The sequence below is a fragment of the Hypomesus transpacificus genome, chromosome 23, assembly GCF_021917145.1.
Source record: "Hypomesus transpacificus isolate Combined female chromosome 23, fHypTra1, whole genome shotgun sequence".
Taxonomy (NCBI): Eukaryota; Metazoa; Chordata; class Actinopteri; order Osmeriformes; family Osmeridae; genus Hypomesus; species Hypomesus transpacificus.
The window spans coordinates 18,052,531-18,073,618 of NC_061082.1; the positions used below are offsets into that span (position 1 = coordinate 18,052,531).

The 21,088-nt window shown below is 49.8% G+C and overlaps 1 protein-coding gene across 1 annotated transcript; it reads right to left on the minus strand.

Moving 5' to 3' along the window:
- cwc22 (CWC22 spliceosome associated protein homolog) lies at positions 1 to 19,350 on the minus strand. The gene is made up of 22 exons (XM_047046004.1): positions 19,259 to 19,350; positions 18,385 to 18,472; positions 18,057 to 18,292; positions 17,815 to 17,870; positions 16,908 to 16,994; positions 16,127 to 16,363; positions 15,773 to 15,901; positions 15,503 to 15,671; positions 15,283 to 15,336; positions 14,985 to 15,120; positions 14,691 to 14,897; positions 13,180 to 13,242; positions 12,873 to 12,971; positions 12,349 to 12,433; positions 9,215 to 9,275; positions 6,319 to 6,396; positions 6,004 to 6,156; positions 5,558 to 5,685; positions 5,320 to 5,421; positions 4,891 to 5,066; positions 1,171 to 1,588; positions 1 to 37 (listed from the first exon to the last, which is right to left on the minus strand). Exons 1-22 carry the CDS (start codon positions 19,316 to 19,318, stop codon positions 1 to 3), a joined length of 2,859 nt encoding a protein of 952 aa, XP_046901960.1. The 5' UTR covers positions 19,319 to 19,350.
- Between the last annotated feature and the right edge of the window lie 1,738 nt (positions 19,351 to 21,088).

Genomic DNA, 21,088 nt, shown 5'->3' on the forward strand with positions numbered 1-21,088 from the left:
TCAAACGACCAGTTTCCCAAAGCTAACTAGGCCACAGCTGGAGTGAGGAAAGCAAAGCACGGGGAGAACAGTTGAGGGAGTTTTTATTCATGTTTCATCTTGTCACAATTTTTGTCAACAGAAAAATAGGTTCCACCAATACAAAATATGCTGCAGCAAATACAAACATGGCGACTTCGAGGCTGTGAAGACGGCAGACTCCCGCAGTAAGAACCCCCTAGAGATGTCCTTTATTTATATCATATATATACACAGACCACACTGCATGGCAGGTCAGGGCTGGATAACTCCCCCTGCTAACATACACTTCACCTGGCTGCAGCTGTTTGGTACACACACACGAGACCACAATGGACAGAGAAGCCAGGACTGGATGAGAAACACATTACACACTCCAGCAGTCAGAACGGCAGGAAGCTGGCAGGAGGTCAGGTTCACGGCTATGGATACACAGTAGACATAGCGTCAGCTCTCCCTCTCCTCCCTGCCTGCCTGCCTACAGAGTAGATCTGATCCAGGTGAAACCGGGGTTTGGACCTCCACACAGCGGCTTGGTTTAGAAGGCCACAATGACCGGAAAAAAAGGACTTGAGCTCATAACCACCCTAGGCTGCACGATGACAGTATGGATATAACAGCCCTTATGTTGATGCAGCCACACTTTCATCACTAGTATTCTCTTATTCCATCTAGTGTGGCTGTTATCCCTTATCCCCTCCCCATCTCCTCCTTCTATCCTTCCTCCTCCTCCTCCTGTAGCCAAACTATCTCCTCCTGCGAGGGGAGTCATCTCTGCTCCTCTCCTCGTTCCTCCTGGACTCCCTGTATCGATCGGAATGCCGGTTCTCCTTGTCCTCCCTCCCCTCCCTCCTCTCCTCTTTCCTCTTCTCCTCCCCCTTCCTGTCCTCGCCCCTCTCCTTCCTGTCCTCCCTCCTCTCCAGCCCGTTCCTGGAAGAGTCTCTGGAGTCCTTCTCCTTGCGGCCGCGTTCCTGTGACTTTGACCTTTCCCTCTCCCGCTCGTTCCCCCTCTCCTTCCCCCTCTCCTCTCTCTCCTTCCCCCTGTCCTCTCTCTCCTTCCCCCTCTCCTTCTCCTTCCCCCTCTCCTCCCTCTCCCTCTCCTTCCCCCTCTCCTCCCTCTCCTTCCCCCTCTCCTCCCTCTCCCTCTCCTTCCCCCTCTCCTCCCTCTCCTTCCCCCTCTCCTCCCTCTCCTTCCCCCTCTCCTCCCTCTCCGGACTGCGAGGCCGGCCGGCCCTGTCCTTGTCGCGGTGTCTGCGTGCGTCAGCCGGCCTCTCCTCCTCCTCCTCCCTGGGTGCCCTGGCGGGCTGGGCTTCCTGGCCGGCGCGGGCGCGCTCCCGTGCGGGCGAGGAGTCGTCGCGGGCCCCCCGCTGGCGCACGGGGGCCTGGGGCCGCTCCTCGCCGCCGCTGCTGCTGTCGTCGTGGCGACGGCGGCGGCCCTCCTGCTTCTTGCTGGCTCGGTCCTCCGGCGGAGGCTTCTTGGAGGACTTGTGGGCGCTCTTCTTCTTGGTCTTGTCCACCTTCTTGGCCTCTGGCTTTTTCTTCTTCTTCTTCTTCTGTCTCGAGTCGGAGTCTGCAACAACAGAGACAGCCGTCGCGGTTAAGAAGTGCTAAACACGTCGCTGTTTATGATCATTGACCTTTTGTAAAGCTCTCTCTTGGAAGTCGCTTTGGATGAAAGCGTCTGCTAAATGAATAAATGTAAACACGCACAGCTGAGCTTCAGGAAACCAGATTCTTTAAATCTGGTGTGGTAGAAAGAACACACACACAACAAGGTTGTTTTCACTGTCAGTTCTGGGGTTTCCCTAAAACAGGTCAGCCAGTGGCAGACCGGCTGTTCTGACCGAGCAGAGCCAGATGATGATGATGATGATGGTGCTGGTGAGCCTAAGGCTCCATCTCTAACAGCAGGGGCAATTCTAGGATCAGACCTTTAGGGGGGCTCAGCCCCCAATGAGAATGTGACATGGATACAGTGCCTCGCAAAAGTGTGAACCCCCCTTGCTAGTAAATCACTAATTTAACTGGATGACAATTAATACATTTATTTATTATTATTCAAAATATTGAGAGAACGAAAAAACGACGAAAACCCCTTTCTTATATTTAGCAGATGCACTTATCCAGAGCGTCTGCCAAATTTCTTCATGAACTACCCAGCATCAAATGAAATGATAATGATGTGTCAATAGGGGTGTAACAATATATCGTGGAACAATATAATCGCGATACAATTTTTCATATTACATAACTCTACGATACAATATGTATCGTAGAGTTATGGCAATATTTTTACAATATGACGTCTGTTTGATCCTATTGGTTGAGCTACCAGCGCGCGACCTACTCTGCACCTGCATCATGCGTGCATTCACTGCATTCACAGAAATCGCTTGAACTGAGTTAACTAAATTTTATGCAAAACAAAGAAAATTTTTGAAAATGTTTAATGTTTTGGAAATAAATCTGTTAATTGAATTTCAGTTTAATTTAAAACGTTCAAAATATTATGATACGTATTGTATCGTACACCCATTATCGTGATACGTATTGTATCGTAAACCCATTATCGTGATACGTATTGTATCGTACCAGCGGCGTAACAAGGACTTGGCGGGCCCGAGTGCAGATCTCACCAACGGGCCCCTTACCGACCTATCGTCAGGCGAAATTATTGAGTTTTCAGTTTAGCGATGCGCAAGGAAATTTAGGCTACTCATGATGTACAATTAAGGGTAACGACTGCTCCTTCTATGTGAAGATAGATTACGGTTTTCAAAAGTGAACGGCTCTGACTCGCGAGTCTCTGGCTCTAGATTATGCTTGCTACAACACGGAATGAGTATAATGGAACAGTCAGTCATGAGCCGACGTATCTGCGACATTTGAAATAGAGCACAGAGATGAGAAGAAAATCTGATCATTTACCAAGGCTTATCCGACGTTATGAATGACGTTTCGATCTGTCATGTGTGCTATCTGGGTACTAGTAAAAAAAAAACTGTCACTTCGATGGTGAATATTTGATTTTATGTTCGTTAAATATGCTAGTTTACATTTAGTCTATCTAGCTTCAGCTATTTTCCGACTACATCCTGCACATAGTTTACTATATCTAACCTGGCCGCTGCCTGGTAGCCTAGGCCTATATGTGCATTTTTATGACGTTTAATAGCCATGTCAACTGCATACACCAGACAGTAAACGTTATGTAATTATTAGCCTACCCTGGTGGCTGAGTTTCACACTCATTGCTGTTGCCGAGCTGGGGGTCAGACGTAGCGTCCTCTTCAACACGCTTCGCCACAATCCAAATGAGGATAGTTTTGACAGCTTTGCCCCACTTACAAATTGCTCTTTTCGTTCCTGCCGCTTTCTGGAGCCACTTTTATGTTAAAGGGCATGGCATGGGGTAGCCTAATTCGCTTCAAAACGCTAATGCAACACAACTGTAGTATCCCAACAACAACTGTCTGTGGTATTCCAACAACTGGATGGGAACAATCGTGTGTGGGTGGGCGGGAATCTTTGACAACAATATTACCCAGACATCCTTGCTATTTTTCGAGGGCAATATTACTTAATAAAAACGACATTTGTTTCATTCAGCAAAAGGCAAATGAGGAAAAATTAATTATTTGCTGTTGTTAACACTGACTGTTTTTAAAATGTTTATTGGGCAGGTGATAGCTCATAATTCTGAATAACTGACACCATAATTGAGAAATGTTTGCGAATTGATAACACTGGATCATATGGGATCTTCAACTTACGATTTTACAGCGGTGCAAGGGGCCCGGTCAGATTGCCTCAAGGGGCCCGGTCAAGTTGTCTCACTTTAACGGTGAGATCGAGGACGGGCCCCCTTCTGCCACGGGCCCTAGTGCAGCTGCACTCCTTGCACTCCCTATAGTTACGCCACTGTATCGTACACCCATTATCGTGATACGTATTGTATCGTACACCCATTATCGTGATACGTATTGTATCGTACACCCATTATCGTGATACGTAGGATATCGTACACCCATTATCGTGATACGTATTGTATCGTACACCCATTATCGTGATACGTATTGTATCGTGAGCTGAGTGTATCGTAACACCCCTATGTGTCAACAATAAATAAACATTGTTTTAGCACGTTAGAGCACTAAAACTTATTTAAGATCATAATAATTCATTTATTTTATTTTACTATAATTATTATTTTTAGGGGTGCTGAAATGAAATGTAGGTGCTCTTGAGAAATAAATAAAAAAGAGTCTAAAATCGCCACTCTCTGGCAGGCTGACGTTTGTTTAGAGAAGTCAGGCTGAGGTCAGGACATACCAGGCCACTGGTAGCCTTGCTATGTGAGGCAGGCTGGCAGAAGCAGCCTTGCTATGTGAGGCAGGCTGGCAGGGCTGGAGGATGGAGGACCCCCTGTCACAGCAGAGTGGCCTGTGTCACGGTAGCCAGCCATCAGGGCCCAACACACCCACACACACACACAGCAAGATTACAGAGCAGGGACTGGTGTTTCACATGCACACATACACTAATCCCAGGGAAGCCCCATTCAGAGGGTGAGGCTAGGAGTGTGGTGTAGCATGTTCTAGGCTGTTCTCCGGGGGGAACGGGAGAATGCCGCGTTGCAGCTGATGTCAAGGGAAGGCTGGGTGGATTTGATCACCAGAGAACACGTGTTTGTGCCGGACGGATCCTGCCGTCACGCTCCAAATCCCCAGCCGTGCTCTGACACATCGCGGCCCGTCACCCAACGCGCACCAGCAGACACGCACCGAGCCTGGCACTGGGAGGCCCCCCCAACCCCCCCGTGACACTCTGGGGGCTAGCTACAGTGTGTGTGTGTGTGTGTGTGTGTATTACCTGAGCTGCTGGAGGAGTCTGAGTCGCTGGACGAGTCGCTGCTGCTGCTGCTGTCTGAGGAGGAGGAGGACGACGAGTCCGAGGAGGAGGAGTCAGAGTCGGTGGAGGACTCCACCTCCTGCCGCTGGGTCATGATGATCTTGGGGGCGTTCTTCAGGTGCTCCCTCAGCTCGTCACTACGGCAACCCAAACGGAGGGGAAGACGGAGAGAGGGGACAAGGAGAGAGGGGGAGAGGGAGGGAGAGAGAGGGAGAGAGAAAGGGAGATAGAGAGAGGGGGAGAGATGGGGAAAGGGAGGAAGACAAGGACAGAGTCAGTTGAGAAGGCGCCTTCCGACAGAGCCCCACGTCTCTACTGGCTGCGTGGGGAGGCGCGGAGGACGGACGCGGCGTTGACTGGGTCCCTCCTGGGGGGGAGCGAGGCGCTTACGTCAGGCCGCCCAGACCGATGGAGGTGAAGAAGTTGATGGCGAAGCGGGTGTTCCTGGGGTTGTCGCGGGGGAACAGGCCCTCGAAGAAGGGCTGGAGAGTCCTGGAGGACACACATCCACACGATTAGACCCCCCGGGGGGGGTACACATCCTGGTCGTCCCGACTAGTAGACCCCGAAGGGGGAAGGGACTAGGCTACGCGTGGAGCGTTCCCGGGAGGCGCCCCCCAGTACGTACATGTCTTTCAGCCTCTCGTTGAGGCGGGGCAGGCCCATGTAGGCACACAGCTCCTGGAACAGGATCTTCACGAAGATGCGGCTGGAGGACGTGGTGGTGTCCTCGCTCACCTTGATGCACTCCAGCACCTGAGGGCACGGAGCGGATGCATGGTTAGCCCCTCAAACACACACACGCAGCAGCATGCAAGCACACACACACACACAGAGCTAGAGCCTGTCTAACACTGAGCTGATGATGGATCGGCCCATGTTTCCCCTGGATTTCTTGCCTGGCCTGGCGGTACGCCAAAATGAAGGTATCAGTTATAAATCAGAAAGACATTTGGGTCTCTTTCATCATCACCAAAAAGAAAGCAAACTAGAACAGAGGCAAGCTGAACCCTGGGAGAGGACACAGTGTGTCAGCAGCAGCAGCGGCACAGGCAGCGCACGAGCCGTACGTACGCTCCAGGGGATGGAGTCCGTGTAGAGCAGGTGAGCAAACAGGCGCGCCACGTTCCTCAGCTTGTTGGTCTCCAGGCGATGGATGGACTCGTACTGCTCGATGAAGATGGCCTCGAAGCTCTCCATGTAATCCTTCTTCAGCACGCAGAACCTCTGGGAACACACACACACACACGTGAACGCACCGCACGCACACAAACAATACCAAGGGCCATCTTTTGGTGGGGGGTGGGGGGGGAGTCCCGGGGAGGCGAGAGGGCCCCTCCGCACGGCTCTCTCCTTCTCCGGACGGCGTGTGGCAGAATGCGGGCTCACCCCTGCTAGCAGACCGAAGAACTTCTCGTAGGTCCTCTGCTGGGCACAGCAGTCCAGAATCATGTTGCACAACTCTTTCTGTGGAGAGGAGACACAGTTATAAAACACATTTGATTGGCAATGCGCCTTTCTTGCACCCGAAGTGCTACAGTACAGTAAATATTACAAGACAATTAAATTAACAATTAAAAACCCGATAAGGTAAGTTTTAAGCAAAAAAATTCTAATAAATGGCCCATGACACATAGGGTTTAAACTTCTCAGTGCCTGTACCAGGATATAGATACATAGAGTCCATAAACAAACCATCCACAGACCACATAAAGACCATATTGGATCAAATAGGAAGGATTGGTCTCCATGTCTAGTGGGGCCCTCCCCCCAGAACCTCCCTGCAGCTGGAAACAGCCCCACCCTCTGGTCTCCAGGCACAGAGGAAGCAGAGATTACAGGCTTCCTGTCTGTGTTGAAGCATTAAGCCCCTGTTGCCCAGGCATGCTGCATCTGGGTTGTTGTCTGGCTAGATGGTCGAGGCCCAGGACAGGGTGTTGGACTAGGACTACGGCTGGGGTTGGGACTGGGGGTGGTAGGGTGAGTTGTCAGGAAGGAGCCATCTGTCGTGAGGTTTGTGGGATGAGGTGCTTTCATGGCAGACGAGGCCTTGCACACACTCTCCCTCAGTCTGTCTCTCTCCATTTCTGTCTCTCTATCTCTGTTTCTCTCCTCTCTCCCTGTCAGTCTCTCCTACTCTCTCCCTGTCAGTCTCTCCCTCTCTCTCCGTCAGTCTCTCCCTCTCTCTCCGTCAGTCTCTCCCTCTCTCTCCGTCAGTCTCTCCCTCTCTCCCTGTCAGTCTCTCCCTCTCTCTCCGTCAGTCTCTCCCTCTCTCTCCGTCAGTCTCTCCCTCTCTCTCCCTGTCAGTCTCTCCCTCTCTTTCCGTCAGTCTCTCCCTCTCTCCCTTTCAGTCTCTCCCTCTCTCTCCGTCAGTCTCTCCCTCTCTCCCTGTCAGTCTCTCCCTCTCTCTCCGTCAGTCTCTCCCTCTCTTTCCGTCAGTCTCTCCCTCTCTCCCTGTCAGTCTCTCCCTCTCTCTCCGTCAGTCTCTCCCTCTCTTTCCGTCAGTCTCTCCCTCTCTCCCTGTCAGTCTCTCCCTCTCTTTCCGTCAGTCTCTCCCTCTCTCTCCGTCAGTCTCTCCCTCTCTCCCTGTCAGTCTCTCCCTCTCTCCCTGTCAGTCTCTCCCTCTCTCTCCGTCAGTCTCTCCCTCTCTTTCCGTCCGTCTCCAGTTCTCTGTAGGAAACCAGATGAGGTGCTGCACCTGATACCTTATCTAGAGAGAAAGACAAGATAGAGAAACGAAAAGAAAAAAAAAGCTAGAGCTGGCAGAACTTAACCCCCCCCCATCCTCCTCCTATCATCCCCCCCTCCCCCCTCCCATCAGACAAGTCAGTTTCTCTCCTCCCCCCCCCCCCCCCCCTCCAAATCTCCTGTCAGATGTCAAACTCTTACACACAAAAGGGGGGGGCGTACAAACTAAACAGGCTTGTCATCGGAATTTTCCTTCAAAAACGAACAAAAACAAAACAAATATCAACGCCAAGTTTCCACATCCAACGTCCGCAGGGTGGGTAGGGAGAGCTGCTGCTCCCGTTCGGACGGGGAAGAGGTGCAGCCCTGTGCACCCGAGCCCCAGGTGTGTAGCCGTGATTCACGTCTGACAGTCACTGACATGTTTACAACTGACAATAAAAACATTGCTGCGCTCGGCTACCTGGGCACGCTCAACCCATCGCTGAACCCTGTGTTCACATTCCAAACATCCACGACGAGTGCCTTTTCGACCCGTTTTTTCGCCCCAAACATACCGCTCGCGTCGGTTCCAAACGACGGAAAATCCCCAGCTGCTCCTCTCCTCCCACGGAGGAGCGTGGGCCGGGCCTACAGCTATATGGGGAGGCTGGTGGAGGCATCAGGTTGTGCTTATGTAAACCTGGGAGGCGAGAGTCCTCCTTGGGAAGTCGGAACTGAAGTCTGAGGCTAGGTGGAGAGCGTGGCGGCGTTGGAGGAGGCTCACTGAACTGTGAACGCTGCGTGACTTGATGGGTCACTGAGTTCACCCTGTGTCGTGGGGGGGGTTTTGAGGTTTGATATCTGGGTCGTGTCCAGATGAGAATGTTCTGGATGGGTAGGGGACGTTCCGAGGGCAGGGCTCTGGATCCAGAGAAGGTTCTAGGCGTGGGAGTAGAGCTGCAGCCTGTCTCTGACGACAGTGGTCTTCAACCCTGGTCCTCACGGCCCTATGCGTTCTAGATGGTTCCCCGCTCCAACCCACCTGATTCTAAGGAATGGGTCGTTACCAGGCTTCTGCTGAGCTTCATAATGACCATTCACTTCAGACAGGCCAGTGGGCCCTGAGGACCAGGACTGAAGATCATTGTCTGACATCTTGACAGGCCAACCAGGAAGTAGGGCAAATGTCTTCGCCCCCAGTGACCAATATGTGCATGGTCCCCATGGAGACCAGGAGTAAATATTTAGACCCAAACCCTGAACAAAGTAAACATACCAAATGTGGGGGAGGGGACGGAGGGCTGTGATGGTGGGGGGGGGGGTGAAAAAAGACATTCATGAGGAGGGAGAGAAGAGGAAGGAGAGGAAGAAGGAGAGAAGAGGAGAGAGAGGAAGAAGGGGAGAAGAGGAAGGGGAGGAGGAGAGAGAGGAGGAAGGGGAGGAGGAGAGAGAGGAGGAAGTGGAGGAGGAGGGAGAAGGTGGTGGAAGAGGGAGGAGGAGGGTGGAGGAGGTATACTGAGGTGTGTTTGGTGGGAGAGAAAGAACAGGAGAAGGTGGACGAGAGCGTGAAGCATCCTAAACATGTCTCAGCAGAAGACTGAGCTGGGTTACCCACCGTCTCACTGTCAGGGAAGTCCATCTTAATCAGCTTGTGGGCACACTCCTCAAAGTCCAGACTGGGGAGACACACACACACACACACACACACACACACAGACAGAGTTAGCTTGAAGACTCCACCAATCCTGCCTTAACTCTACAGAATCATGTTGTTTGACAGGAAGACATTTTAGAAGACTGTAATGTGCCTAAGCAAACAAACAGGCTGACTAACAGAGTGGGTCTGTCCCCAGGGGGTCTGGACTCTGTTCTGCATTGTCCTCATCTTACAGTAGACTGTGTGTGTGTTCTGTATTGTCCTCATCTTACAGTAGACTGTGTGTGTGTGTGTGTCTGGGGGAGAGACAGAGAGGTGTAGATGTGGAGCATAGCTGAGAGGAATACTCCAGACCCGGTGGGTGACTCCCACACTTACTACACACATTCTGCATCTGGGTGACAACAGCTGTGTGCACACGCACACACACACACACACACACACACACACAGCATCCAACGCATCTGACTCAGTCTCTCTGGCATTCCAACTGAGAAAATTCACACCGTCTTCTCAAAATACAGTCTCCTTGATAGCAAACATGCTCCATGATGTACTCCTATTTAATCATCGTGCACAAGTGCACCAAGACCTGCCTGGCGAAAAGATGGATGACAGGAAAGCTCGACTGCACACGCTCTCAAATAACACCAGAGAAATGTGCGGCACTGATATTTTCCTAACCTGGCTGGGGCTGTTAGAAGCGTGTGGAAGTGTTTAAGTCAGACGTGGTGCCAGGGGCATGTGTGTGTGTGTGAGTACAAGGGTGAGGAGAGAGGGATGGTAGGCCAGTTGAGAGGAGCGATGGGGGGGAGGAGAGAGATCTGTAGACGGTGGTGTTTGGGAGTGTGTTTGGGCACAGGAGCGGCAGGGTATAGGCGTTCACCAGCGAGCTGAAAGCAGCGCATCAGAGGAAGGGGGGGAAGCTTTCAGCATCAGTGCCAACTGACTGGTCGGCCCCAGGGTGCAGCACTGATGGGCCTGCTCTCTCACCGACGCATCTCCCTCTCTCAGCCCCTACCCCTCTCTCCTCCCTCCCTCATCCTCAATGTAGCTCTCCCGTCCCTCTCTCCACCCCCCCTCTGTATTGGGCCCACCCTCAAAGTGTAACAGAGAAGGAGGCCAGACTGACCGGTTTCAACCTGGTGCAAAACCCTCACTTCAGCTCAGAAGTGTTTGGTAAACAAACGCCCTCCCTCCTCCTCCATCTTTCTGCATCTCTCCCTCCATCTCCCTCCCCCATCCCTGGGCTTGCAAAGGGGTTGCATTCTTCAAAAGGTTCCTTCAAGATGTGGTGCTTATTTTGACATTGTCCAACTCAAGTGGCTAAATATATGTATGAATGTATAATCATGGACACAAATTAATTTGTATATAATAAGATATAAAAAAGGAGGTGAAGTGAAGTTGTTTTGAGAATCCGTGGCACATTTTGGTGAAAATACACCCATCTGGTACAAATTCAGTCGAATTGTGTAAGCCGTTTGTTCTGACATTACATGTACTGTCCACAGTTCTCTAAGGCCACACATTCAACCTGCAGCCCAATTAGTACAAGCATTCTGGTAAATGTTGATATTACTGTGCTGAATATATTGCTGGGGAATATACAGTATGTGTACTGGGTATAGGTTAGCAAATCCAAAATAATACAACAACTAAATATGTTTTCTATACGGCATCATGATAATCGGATCCTAACCTTTATTCATTTTTGTTCATTCATGAAAAGTCCCCATTCATTTACCAAACTTCCTCACTAATGATTCTTTATTTCTCGTTTATTTTTAATTCCCCAAAATATTCCCCCTTATTCCTGAATCGTGTATTTCTTCGATTAAATGCTGCCCTCGAATAAACGCTGCACCAAAAATGAACATTGTGTAATGAACGCTGCCCCAGAAATGCGGTAGGAGCAGCATGTCATTTGAATGAACATTCTCTTGTGTCGCTCTAGGGGCCCACTAGTGCACTGCTAGCTAAATACGTTTCAAATATCACATCAACATACCTTACTTAGCAAATAACTCTAGCTAGCTAGAGTCTAGCTGTTAGTCGGAAGTCGAAGGAAAGCTTACGAAAAAATAGCCAGAAAACGAATAGCAGTCTAGCCTGTTGCTAACACCTGTCTAGATTATCTAGTGAAAGAACTGGAGCGAGGTAGGTGCTCTTGCGTTAGCAAGCTAAAGTAGTTGACATGGCTACAGTCTAGGTGTTTTCGTTTTCTAGCTGTTCTTGCATTCCTTGCAAATCAGCGTTGATAAAAAGCAGATGAGATTAGCTAACATTGACATTTGCTTGTTGCTAAATCCGTGATTTAGAAGAATGCACTGTTCAAACTAGCTTAGAACATTTAATGTAGGGTGGAGTTTCACCCCCCCCCCCCCCCATAAATACCGCCCTCAAATAAACGCAGCACCAAAAATGTACATTTTGAAAACAACGCTGTGGCGTTTAATCGAAGAAATACGGTATTCCCACGGAAAGCTTCCACCTCTGAAAATTCCCAGAATCCTGCCCCCTACCCCTTCCCGTCCAGCTCCCCTCCCCCCTCCTCCCCTCCAGATCCCAGGAAGGCAGTGGCACCAGGCCACGCATTTCCTCCAGACCCACATGGAGAGGAGATGTGTGACTTCTTCAAACACGCTTAAAATGTCCCTACCATCATGGGAGGCTGCTGTGTGTGTGTTGGGTTGGCTTGTGGTTTTTCTGTGTGTGTGTGTGTGTGTGCGTGCGAGCGTATCTTGGCCAGGCATTGATTTCTACCATCTGTGTGAAGGTTTGATTGAGACCCAGAGGAGAGGTCCAGACCCAGCCTCTGGCTGTCTAAATGACCCACTTCAGTCAGCACCGTTGGCCCTGGGACCAGAAAGACAGGCCAGCCCGGCCACTGACTGGACCCTGTCAACCCTGGGCTGCCAACAGGAACTGCTCCCCCTCTACAGACACCGCATTGATATCAGGACTACAAAGTCCGGCCTTGCAGAGAAGACGGACAAAGGCAGTATGGTGCGGTGGGCTTGTGGCCAGGGTATTATACGGTGAGGCGTGTCGTCGCGTCTTAACGGTACGGTTTGGGCAGGTCAACCTACCTGGACTGGATGGCCAGGTAGATGGTTCTCCTGAAGGCGACCAGGTTGACTTCGGTCTGGTCGAAGATGGTGATCTTCTCTCCGTCTGGAGAGGAGAGGTGATGTTAGGAGGACGTAAGGGGAGGGGGGCACGAGCGACCCACCTCCTGAGGGTCTCCGTGACAACCCTGGAAGGCCGGGGTGAGGGCAGCGTTCCAGAGAGGCCAGGAGGAGAGGCAGGCAGACACACTAATGGCTTTCTGGCTTTGCTTCCTGTGGGCGACCCAGACGCTGGGTGGATGAACGACGAGGACAAACGAGGACACTACCGTGGCTGAATGCTCCTACTCCCTTCCTCTCTCCCACTCTCTTCCTCTCTCCATCTTCTACCCCAGGCTCTCTCTCTCAATCTCTCTCCCCCCATCCTCTACACCAGGCTCTCACCCCCCCCCTCATCTCATTCGCTCTCTAGCTCCCTCTATCTGGCCCAAGCAGCCATGTCCCTCCCTCCCTCAGAGCTCAGTACAGCTGGCTGAACACCTTACCTTCTCCAACCTCTCCCTCCTTCTCTTCATCGTTGTCGTCGTCGTCGTCGCTACCGTCCGCGTCCTCTCCTGAGTCGCTGCTCCCCTCGTCCAGGATCTCTGCACGCGCATGCGGGGAACACGGCGGTTATGGGAGTTTCGAAACCAAACACCTTCATGACTTCAGACATCAATGTGCAGATGTTGCGTTCAACCAAGTGGGTGTGTTGAACCTGCGACATGGAGCCGAGTTTGGCCTGTTGCTCAGACATTCCTCCGCATGTCAATGAGACAGAAAGGCATCCTGATCCAAGAGCACCACACGTACCCTTCTTTATGGTCTTGTACTTCTCCTCGTTCTCCAGGAAGTCTGGGTCCATCTTGAACACATCTGGACGGATCACATATTTCCAGTTACAGTAGAGCACAAGGCGCTGTGACGGTTTGGGATATAAAGCATCAGGTCAACCGAAACATAATGTGTGTGTGTGTGTATAGGTGTGTGTGTGTGTATATAGGTGTGTGTGTGTATATAGGTGTGTGTGTGTGTGTATAGGTGTGTGTGTGTGTGTGTATATAGGTGTGTGTGTGTATATAGGTGTGTGTGTGTATATAGGTGTGTGTGTGTATATAGGTGTGTGTGTATATAGGTGTGTGTGTGTGTATATAGGTGTGTGTGTGTGTATATAGGTGTGTGTGTGTGTGTGTGTGTGTGTGTGTGTGTGTATATAGGTGTGTGTGTGTATATAGATGTGTGTGTGTGTGTATATAGGTGTGTGTGTGTATATAGGTGTGTGTGTGTATATAGGTGTGTGTGTATATAGGTGTGTGTGTGTGTGTGTATAGGTGTGTGTGTGTGTGTGTGTATATAGGTGTGTGTGTGTGTGTATATAGGTGTGTGTGTGTATATAAGTGTGTGTGTGTGTGTGTGTGTGTATATAGGTGTGTGTGTGTATATAGGTGTGTGTGTGTATATAGGTGTGTGTGTGTGTGTGTATATAGGTGTGTGTGTGTATATAGGTGTGTGTGTGTGTGTATATAGGTGTGTGTGTGTGTGTGTGTGTGTGTGTGTGTGTGTATATAGGTGTGTGTGTGTATATAGGTGTGTGTGTGTATATAGGTGTGTGTGTGTATATAGGTGTGTGTGTGTATATAGGTGTGTGTGTGTGTGTGTGTGTGTATATAGGTGTGTGTGTGTATAGGTGTGTGTGTGTGTGTGTATATAGGTGTGTGTGTGTAGGTGTGTATATAGGTGTGTGTGTATGTGTGTATATAGGTGTGTGTGTGTATATAGGTGTGTGTGTGTGTGTATATAGGTGTGTGTGTGTGTGTGTATATAGGTGTGTGTGTGTGTATATAGGTGTGTGTGTGTATATAGGTGTGTGTGTGTGTGTGTATATAGGTGTGTGTGTGTGTGTATATAGGTGTGTGTGTGTGTGTGTATATAGGTGTGTGTGTGTATATAGGTGTGTGTGTGTATATAGGTGTGTGTGTGTGTGTGTATATAGGTGTGTGTGTGTATAGGTGTGTGTGTGTGTGTGTATATAGGTGTGTGTGTGTGTAGGTGTGTATATAGGTGTGTGTGTATGTGTGTATATAGGTGTGTTTGTATATAGGTGTGTGTGTGTGTGTGTATATAGGTGTGTGTGTGTGTGTGTATATAGGTGTGTGTGTGTATATAGGTGTGTGTGTGTGTGTAGGTGTGTATATAGGTGTGTGTGTATGTAGGTATAGGGGTGTGTGGGTGTAGGTGTGTGTATATAGGTGTGTGTGTGTATATAGGTGTGTGTGTAAGTGGGTGTAAGGGTGTATATAGGTGTGTGTGTGTGCGCGTCTCACTGAGGACATCCTCCTGGTTGTACTCGTCCTCCAGGGGCAGCATGTGGGTGAACTGGTCCTCCTCCTCCACCAGGTCCAGGCCCTCGGGCACCACGGGGTGGTCCTTGAAGCCGTCCTTCCTGATGGCGAACATCACCTCGATCATGTACTGCACCCGCTTGTCGATCTCAGACTCGTGGAGGATGTTTCTCAGGCGCTCGAAAATGGCTGGAAGAAAAAATACAAACGATTCAACGGCTGCCAACTGGCTTTACAAAGGCACTTTTGCACGTTTCGACCGTAAACCCTCAGTACCGTTGATGCCTCGGGGAGAGACCTCGGTGAGCTTGAGGCCACACTCCTTGAGGAAGGCGATGGTGACCTCCACGCTGTCGTCTGAAGGTCTCTCCAACAGCAGGGTCAGCATCTCCAGACACAGCACCTCGTGGGCCTGGTGGAGGACAGGTAGGTAGAGAACCATTAACCGGGAAATAAACAGATTTGAGAGCTCCTGATGGTTCTGTGACGAGATCCGAAATGGGCAGTTCTAGTACTATATCAAGAGGCCTAGATGTGTTGTGAAGATGTTCCGGATTGTTCCAGGAAGACATACCACATTTTGGTTGATGAGGTGGGCCACGAACTTGGATGCCGTCAGACATAGTTGCTGAAAAAAAAACCCCCACCGAGTGTTACCAACTAGAAACAGATCAACAGGGCACATTTATGGTTCACGGTCTGAACTCGTGTTCTGATCTGGTTGTGTCGGCCTTGCGGCACGCGGGCTAGCACGCATACTGGGGCATTGAGGGGTAGCGCGTCCGGGTAGCTACCTTGTCATTCCTGCGGTATCCCTTGCGGAAGTTGAGGATGAGTCGTCTGAGGATGAGTTCTCCGATCTGGGGGAACTTGGAGTTGATGATGGCCACCACGGCAGCGTACACGTGGGTGAAGATGGGAGACGCACTCTGGGCCTGCAGGACCGAGCGGGCAAACACACCTCTGGACACACACACACACACACAGAGTTGGGGATGTGCAACAGGCTTTCATTTGCTCCCATTTCAGATCCCTGTCAGACACACACACACGCCGTCTGTTACCTGCCCCTGACGATGTTCTCCTGCAGAAGCTCCTGGATGATCATGGCGATGTTGGACACGTTGACCTTGTTGATCAGACCGTTGATGGATTTCTTCAGAGCCTCCCAGCTCATACGCTGGTATGCCAGGCTAGTGGGGTGAGGGAGATATGTGAGGGAGGGAGGTGCAGTGCCCTCTGTGACATGCTTGCGTGTCAAAAGGGCAATACAAATACATTTGATTTGATACAGAGTTGGGGTTCACGTCAATAAGCGCACAAGACAGCACCACCTGGTCCGGAATCAGGAGTATCCCTATTGATTCTCATGGCGCTAATGATGGTGACGAGGAGGACTACAAAGATGGCGGCCGTACCTGCTCTTGTCGGTGATCTGCGCCTGCATCATCCGGAGCTTGGCGGGAGGGATGTAGGCCCCGCCCGTGCGGGTCAGGATGGGGTCCAGCTCCTCCTTCTTCTTCTTGGTTGGAGGCTCTTCGCCTGCGGCCTCCCTATTGGCTGGGGACGGAGACCGGCCCCTCCTCCTGAAGTCCTCCCTGTCCCGGCTGGAGTGGCGTTCGTAGCGGTCCCTGTCTCGGTCCTGGTACCGATCTCTGAGGAGGAGGTTAGTTAAAGTGAGTTACAGGTCTGGGACAGAAGCCAGGTGTTTGTTGTTTGTGTTGTGATTTACTAGACACTCTTACAGGCTTTTAACACGGGACTTTGTCCAGGACTAAAAGCTTTATTACCCCCAGGCTAAGGGAGCTGTTAGCCCTAGGCTAAGGGAGCTGTTAGCCCTAGGCTAAGGGAGCTGTTAGCCCTAGGCTAAGGGAGCTGTTAGCCCCAGGTTAAGGGAGCTGTTAGCCCCAGGTTAAGGGAGCTGTTAGCCCCAGGCTAAGAAAGCTATCACCCTGGCACAATTCTGGCACATTCCAAAGAGGGCTAACCCAGACTTAAGCCTAGGGCTTGCCTCTGGAGCAGGGTTAGCCCCAAGTGTGCAGGGTTATCCCCTGAAAATTGACTAAACACAGGGATAAGATATCCCGGGGTCAACTCTTAGCCTGGGGCTAAGGATAACCATGGGCTAAAAATATGCAGTGTGAAAAGCCTATTAGATAGTGCCAGTGACCAGAGCAGCCAAGCCAGGCGTGTTGTTACCTGCCGTAGCGTCCCCTCTCGAAGCGCCGGTCTCTGTCCTGGCTCCTGGAGCGAGACCGTGACCGTGACATCCGGCCCTCATCGCTCCTGGAACAACAGCAACACGATAGGTTTCCCAAGAGCACACATCGTACAACTAGGTCCGTTCTCCCAGACCAAGTCTGTCTATTCTATGGTTAACAGAACACATTTTACTCCAAGCATTTCTATGTATTCAGGCCCAGTCTATATCTACATGTTCAGACCCAGTCTATATCTACATGTTCAGGCCCAGTCTATATCTACGTGTTCAGGCTCAGTCTATATCTACATGTTCAGGCTCAGTCTATATCTACGTGTTCAGGCCCAGTCTATATCTACATGTTCAGGCTCAGTCTATATCTACATGTTCAGGCTCAGTCTATATCTAAGTGTTCAGGCCAAGCCTATATCTACATGTTCAGGCTCAGTCTATATCTACATGTTCAGGCCCAGTCTATATCTACATGTTCAGGCTCAGTCTATATCTACATGTTCAGGCTCAGTCTATATCTACATGTTCAGGCTCAGTCTATATCTACATGTTCAGGCTCAGTCTATATCTACATGTTCAGGCTCAGTCTATATCTACGTGTTAAGGCTCAGTCTATATCTACATGTTCAGGCTCAGTCTATATCTACATGTTCAGGCTCAGTCTATATCTACGTGTTCAGGCTCAGTCTATATCTACGTGTTCAGGCTCAGTCTATATCTACGTGTTCAGGCTCAGTCTATATCTACGTGTTTAGGCCAAGTCTATATCTACATGTCAGGCCAAGTCTATATCTACATGTCAGGCCCAGTCTACATCTACATGTCAGGCCCAGTCTACATCTACGTAGATCTAGAGCCAGAAGGAGCAGGAAGCCAGGATAAATCTCCACGTACTCGTGGTCTGGGGATGAGCTCCCTTTCCTGGCCTGGCCGGCTTCACCTGGGGCTCTCTGAAACACAACCACAACAGTATGAACACCAACATCGTGACTGTCAACATGGTCATATACCCGATCAAACACACAGCACGCGGGCCTGGGTCAGAGCCACACATCGACACATACTTTGCGATAAACGGTCACGATGCCTTCGGCCACTGTGCTACTTATAAGGACTAAACGAGCGTGTGGCCTCACCCTGATGACGTGAGCCACGCTGCTCTTCATCCTGCGGACCGTGCCTTTGTCTTCATCGTCGCTGTCTTCGTCATCGCTACTGTCGCTGCGGGACCCGCTGGAATCCTGGCTGCCTTCGCTGGGCCCGGAGGAGGCCCCATCTCTGGGGCTCGCTGCCCCGACCCTGCCTGCCCTGGGGCTCACCACCCCGGGGTTGGCTGGCTTGGCGCTCTCGCTTCCAGACTCTCTGTCCTCTGCTACAGAGAGACAGAAACGACAGACAATAAATGAATAAGATGCTGGTTTTCCCTCTGTAGAAAATGGAGTAGACTGTATAATTGTAACTCACCACGGATGCTCTCGACCCCGGCGTCTCTGGTTGAGGGACTGCCGCTGCCGCTCCTAACGGGAGGCTCCATCCGTCTAGGGCTGGACGGCTGAAGGTACAGAGGCGACCGAACCATAATTAAAAACGAGGTAAATAGCTAGCTAATGCAGTTGGTAACTTTGCCTAAGCAAATAATAAATGCGGACTAGTTCAGACCTCGGGGCAGTTGGACCCACATCTACTTAGGTAGCAATCGTGGCGGAAGCAGCAACAGATTGCCTGACACATCAACAACTTAACAAGCTGGTTTACTGTGTAAGGCCGTCCATCAGTCAGGTCAGTTATGATAGAGACCGTTTTAGAGTAAGAATTAGCTGTTGATGTAGCAATCACGTTAGCAACCCCATCGTTGTAATGACATACCTATCAAGCAAAACACACGGTGGCATAACCCAAAATGCCACTTAGCCAGCATCTAGCTAGAGAACAGTTGCATGAAAGATGACAAAGGGCTGTCATACATAGCAGCTAGCTAGCAACTTATAATGGACACATGCAACTTATTAAATACAAACATTTAGGCCAAAACTTTTTAATTATGAACTTGGACTAGGTAACGGGTCACGAATAGCTAGCTAGTAGTGTGAAGAGGCACGAACGTTAGCGTGTCTAGCTAGCAGGCTAGCTGGAGCGCGGTCTAGGTTTGCCCCATGTGAGGAGCGCGGTTGCTTACACCGCTAGGCTAGTTAGCCTAGCTGACGGTAGCCGAGCGTCGTAAAATTACCCCATGATAATAGCTGGATCAACAGACACAAGTTGAAGCTAACACATTTCCTCCTTTAATAGAGGATATGGTTTGTTGATATTAGTCAACACAAGTATAAAGTTCTCCTACCTCTGATGATTTCGGACTGAGTTCTGCTACCAAATCTGTGTCGTTTGTCTCCGAAGCCATTTTCCACACATACTTCCGTAACAGCTCCTTTACTACGGGTAGTTGTAAGGGTACGAAATGACCATGCACTAAAAGATATACATCTTGGCGATAGCTGTCGAAAGTATAAGCTGCAGTACCATAATAGGATGATGACTATCCGAAAAACTGGGATATCTCGATAAACATCATTGTTATTCATTTCTTAACTTATTGTGTTCTTCAATGGGTTCTTGTTATCAAGAAATAAGCTACTACAACTCTCAAGAAGTGTAGACGCACAATGGTCTCACAAGCCTATACTTGACTGCCACGCAGTGGCTACTGCTACCAACTCACAACAGCTATAATCAAGAAGAAAAATAAATAAAAAATCTCTCATTTGATAAGCTGAACAAAATGCATTATTTTTGCCGGTAGTACCTGGCCTTGAGCTTGATCTACAGGTCTGCAGAAGTGTCATATATCACACCTATATCACCTGCTTGGAAATGCAAGCCTATTAAACAGGCTGTTTAAGGAGATTCTTTCATAATATTATTGTGATTTTTATAAGCAGTACATTGACTATAAAATGTGTAGTTCTGTCTTCAGCAGTAAAGAAATGTGTACCATTCCAGGATATAAACAGTACTCATGTTTGATCAACAACACAACATTCAAGAATATGATTTTATTAAATATTTCTTCACAGCAACAAAAAATAGCAATAGCCTACTAGTGTTTACCTTTGACATGAAATATATTATTTTTTCAAATGTTTAAATACATAAAATAACAATATGACAAATGCCAAGATAGATAAGAAACAATGTTACCGGTCATATTAAATGCTATGTGTTAAACCAGTCCAAACTGCCTTCATTTCACAGGGTCATAAGGAGCAACCTGGGTTGGAATCATACTTGTGAAAGACCTTACAGTCTGTTTGTGTTGTGTACTAAATCAGTATGGGTTTTTTCTTGCTCACAGACTACATAAGTATATCAGTTGTTTTGTGTCTTTACTTCATGTTCAACTTCTAACCATGTATGTCACAGTGGTCAAACAAAACCTTATTATCCTTTCAAGTGTTGAGTAAAACTTTGTGTTTAAACACACATCCTTTTGGCTGTTCTAGACAGTACCTCACATTCAGGGCCTCTAACAAGACTGGCTGCTTTAGGTCCTTGTTACCTGTCAAAGACAATTACACCATTGAGTGGTTGTGGAAAAGGATGAGAAAAACAAAATACTGCCACACTAGAGGTGGTTTTTTAAAAGTGTAATTGTAACAACAGTGGTTGTTGTCAAGACGTAATACTGATGAGATGATGTCACAGGGCTACACCATGCGGTGGTGGGCTGCAAATCCCTCTCATCTGGGACGTCCAATCACAGACCCTCCATTTCTCATAGCCCCTCCCCCTCCATGACCCTTCCAGTCACAGACCCTCCATCTCTCATAGCCCCTCCTCCTCCATGACCCGTCCAGTCACAGACCCTCCATCTCTAATAGCCCCTCCCCCTCCATGACTCGTCCAGTCACAGACCCTCCATCTCTCATAGCCCCTCCCCCTCCATGACCCGTCCAGTCACAGACCCTCCATCTCTCATAGCCCCTCCTCCTCCATGACCCGTCCAGTCACAGACCCTCCATCTCTCATAGCCCCTCCATGACCCGTCCAGTCACAGACCCTCCATCTCTCATAGCCCCTCCTCCTCCATGACCCGTCTCACAGACCCTCCATCTCTCATAGCCCCTCCCCCTCCATGACCCGTCCAGTCACAGACCCTCCATCTCTCATAGCC

What these genes read in the sequence shown, in the direction of transcription:
- cwc22 (XM_047046004.1), bottom strand. Translation starts at nt 19,318, where the DNA reads ATGGCTTCGGAGACAAACGACACAGATTTGGTAGCAGAACTCAGTCCG. An exon ending in AGCTCATCCCCAGACCACGA is followed by an intron (nt 16,995 to 17,814) that starts GTACGTGGAGAT and finishes CTGTTGTTCCAG; the next exon opens with GAGCGATGAGGGCCGGATGT. An exon ending in CGGACTCCATCCCCTGGAGC is followed by an intron (nt 5,686 to 6,003) that starts GTACGTACGGCT and finishes CCGTGCCCTCAG; the next exon opens with GTGCTGGAGTGCATCAAGGT.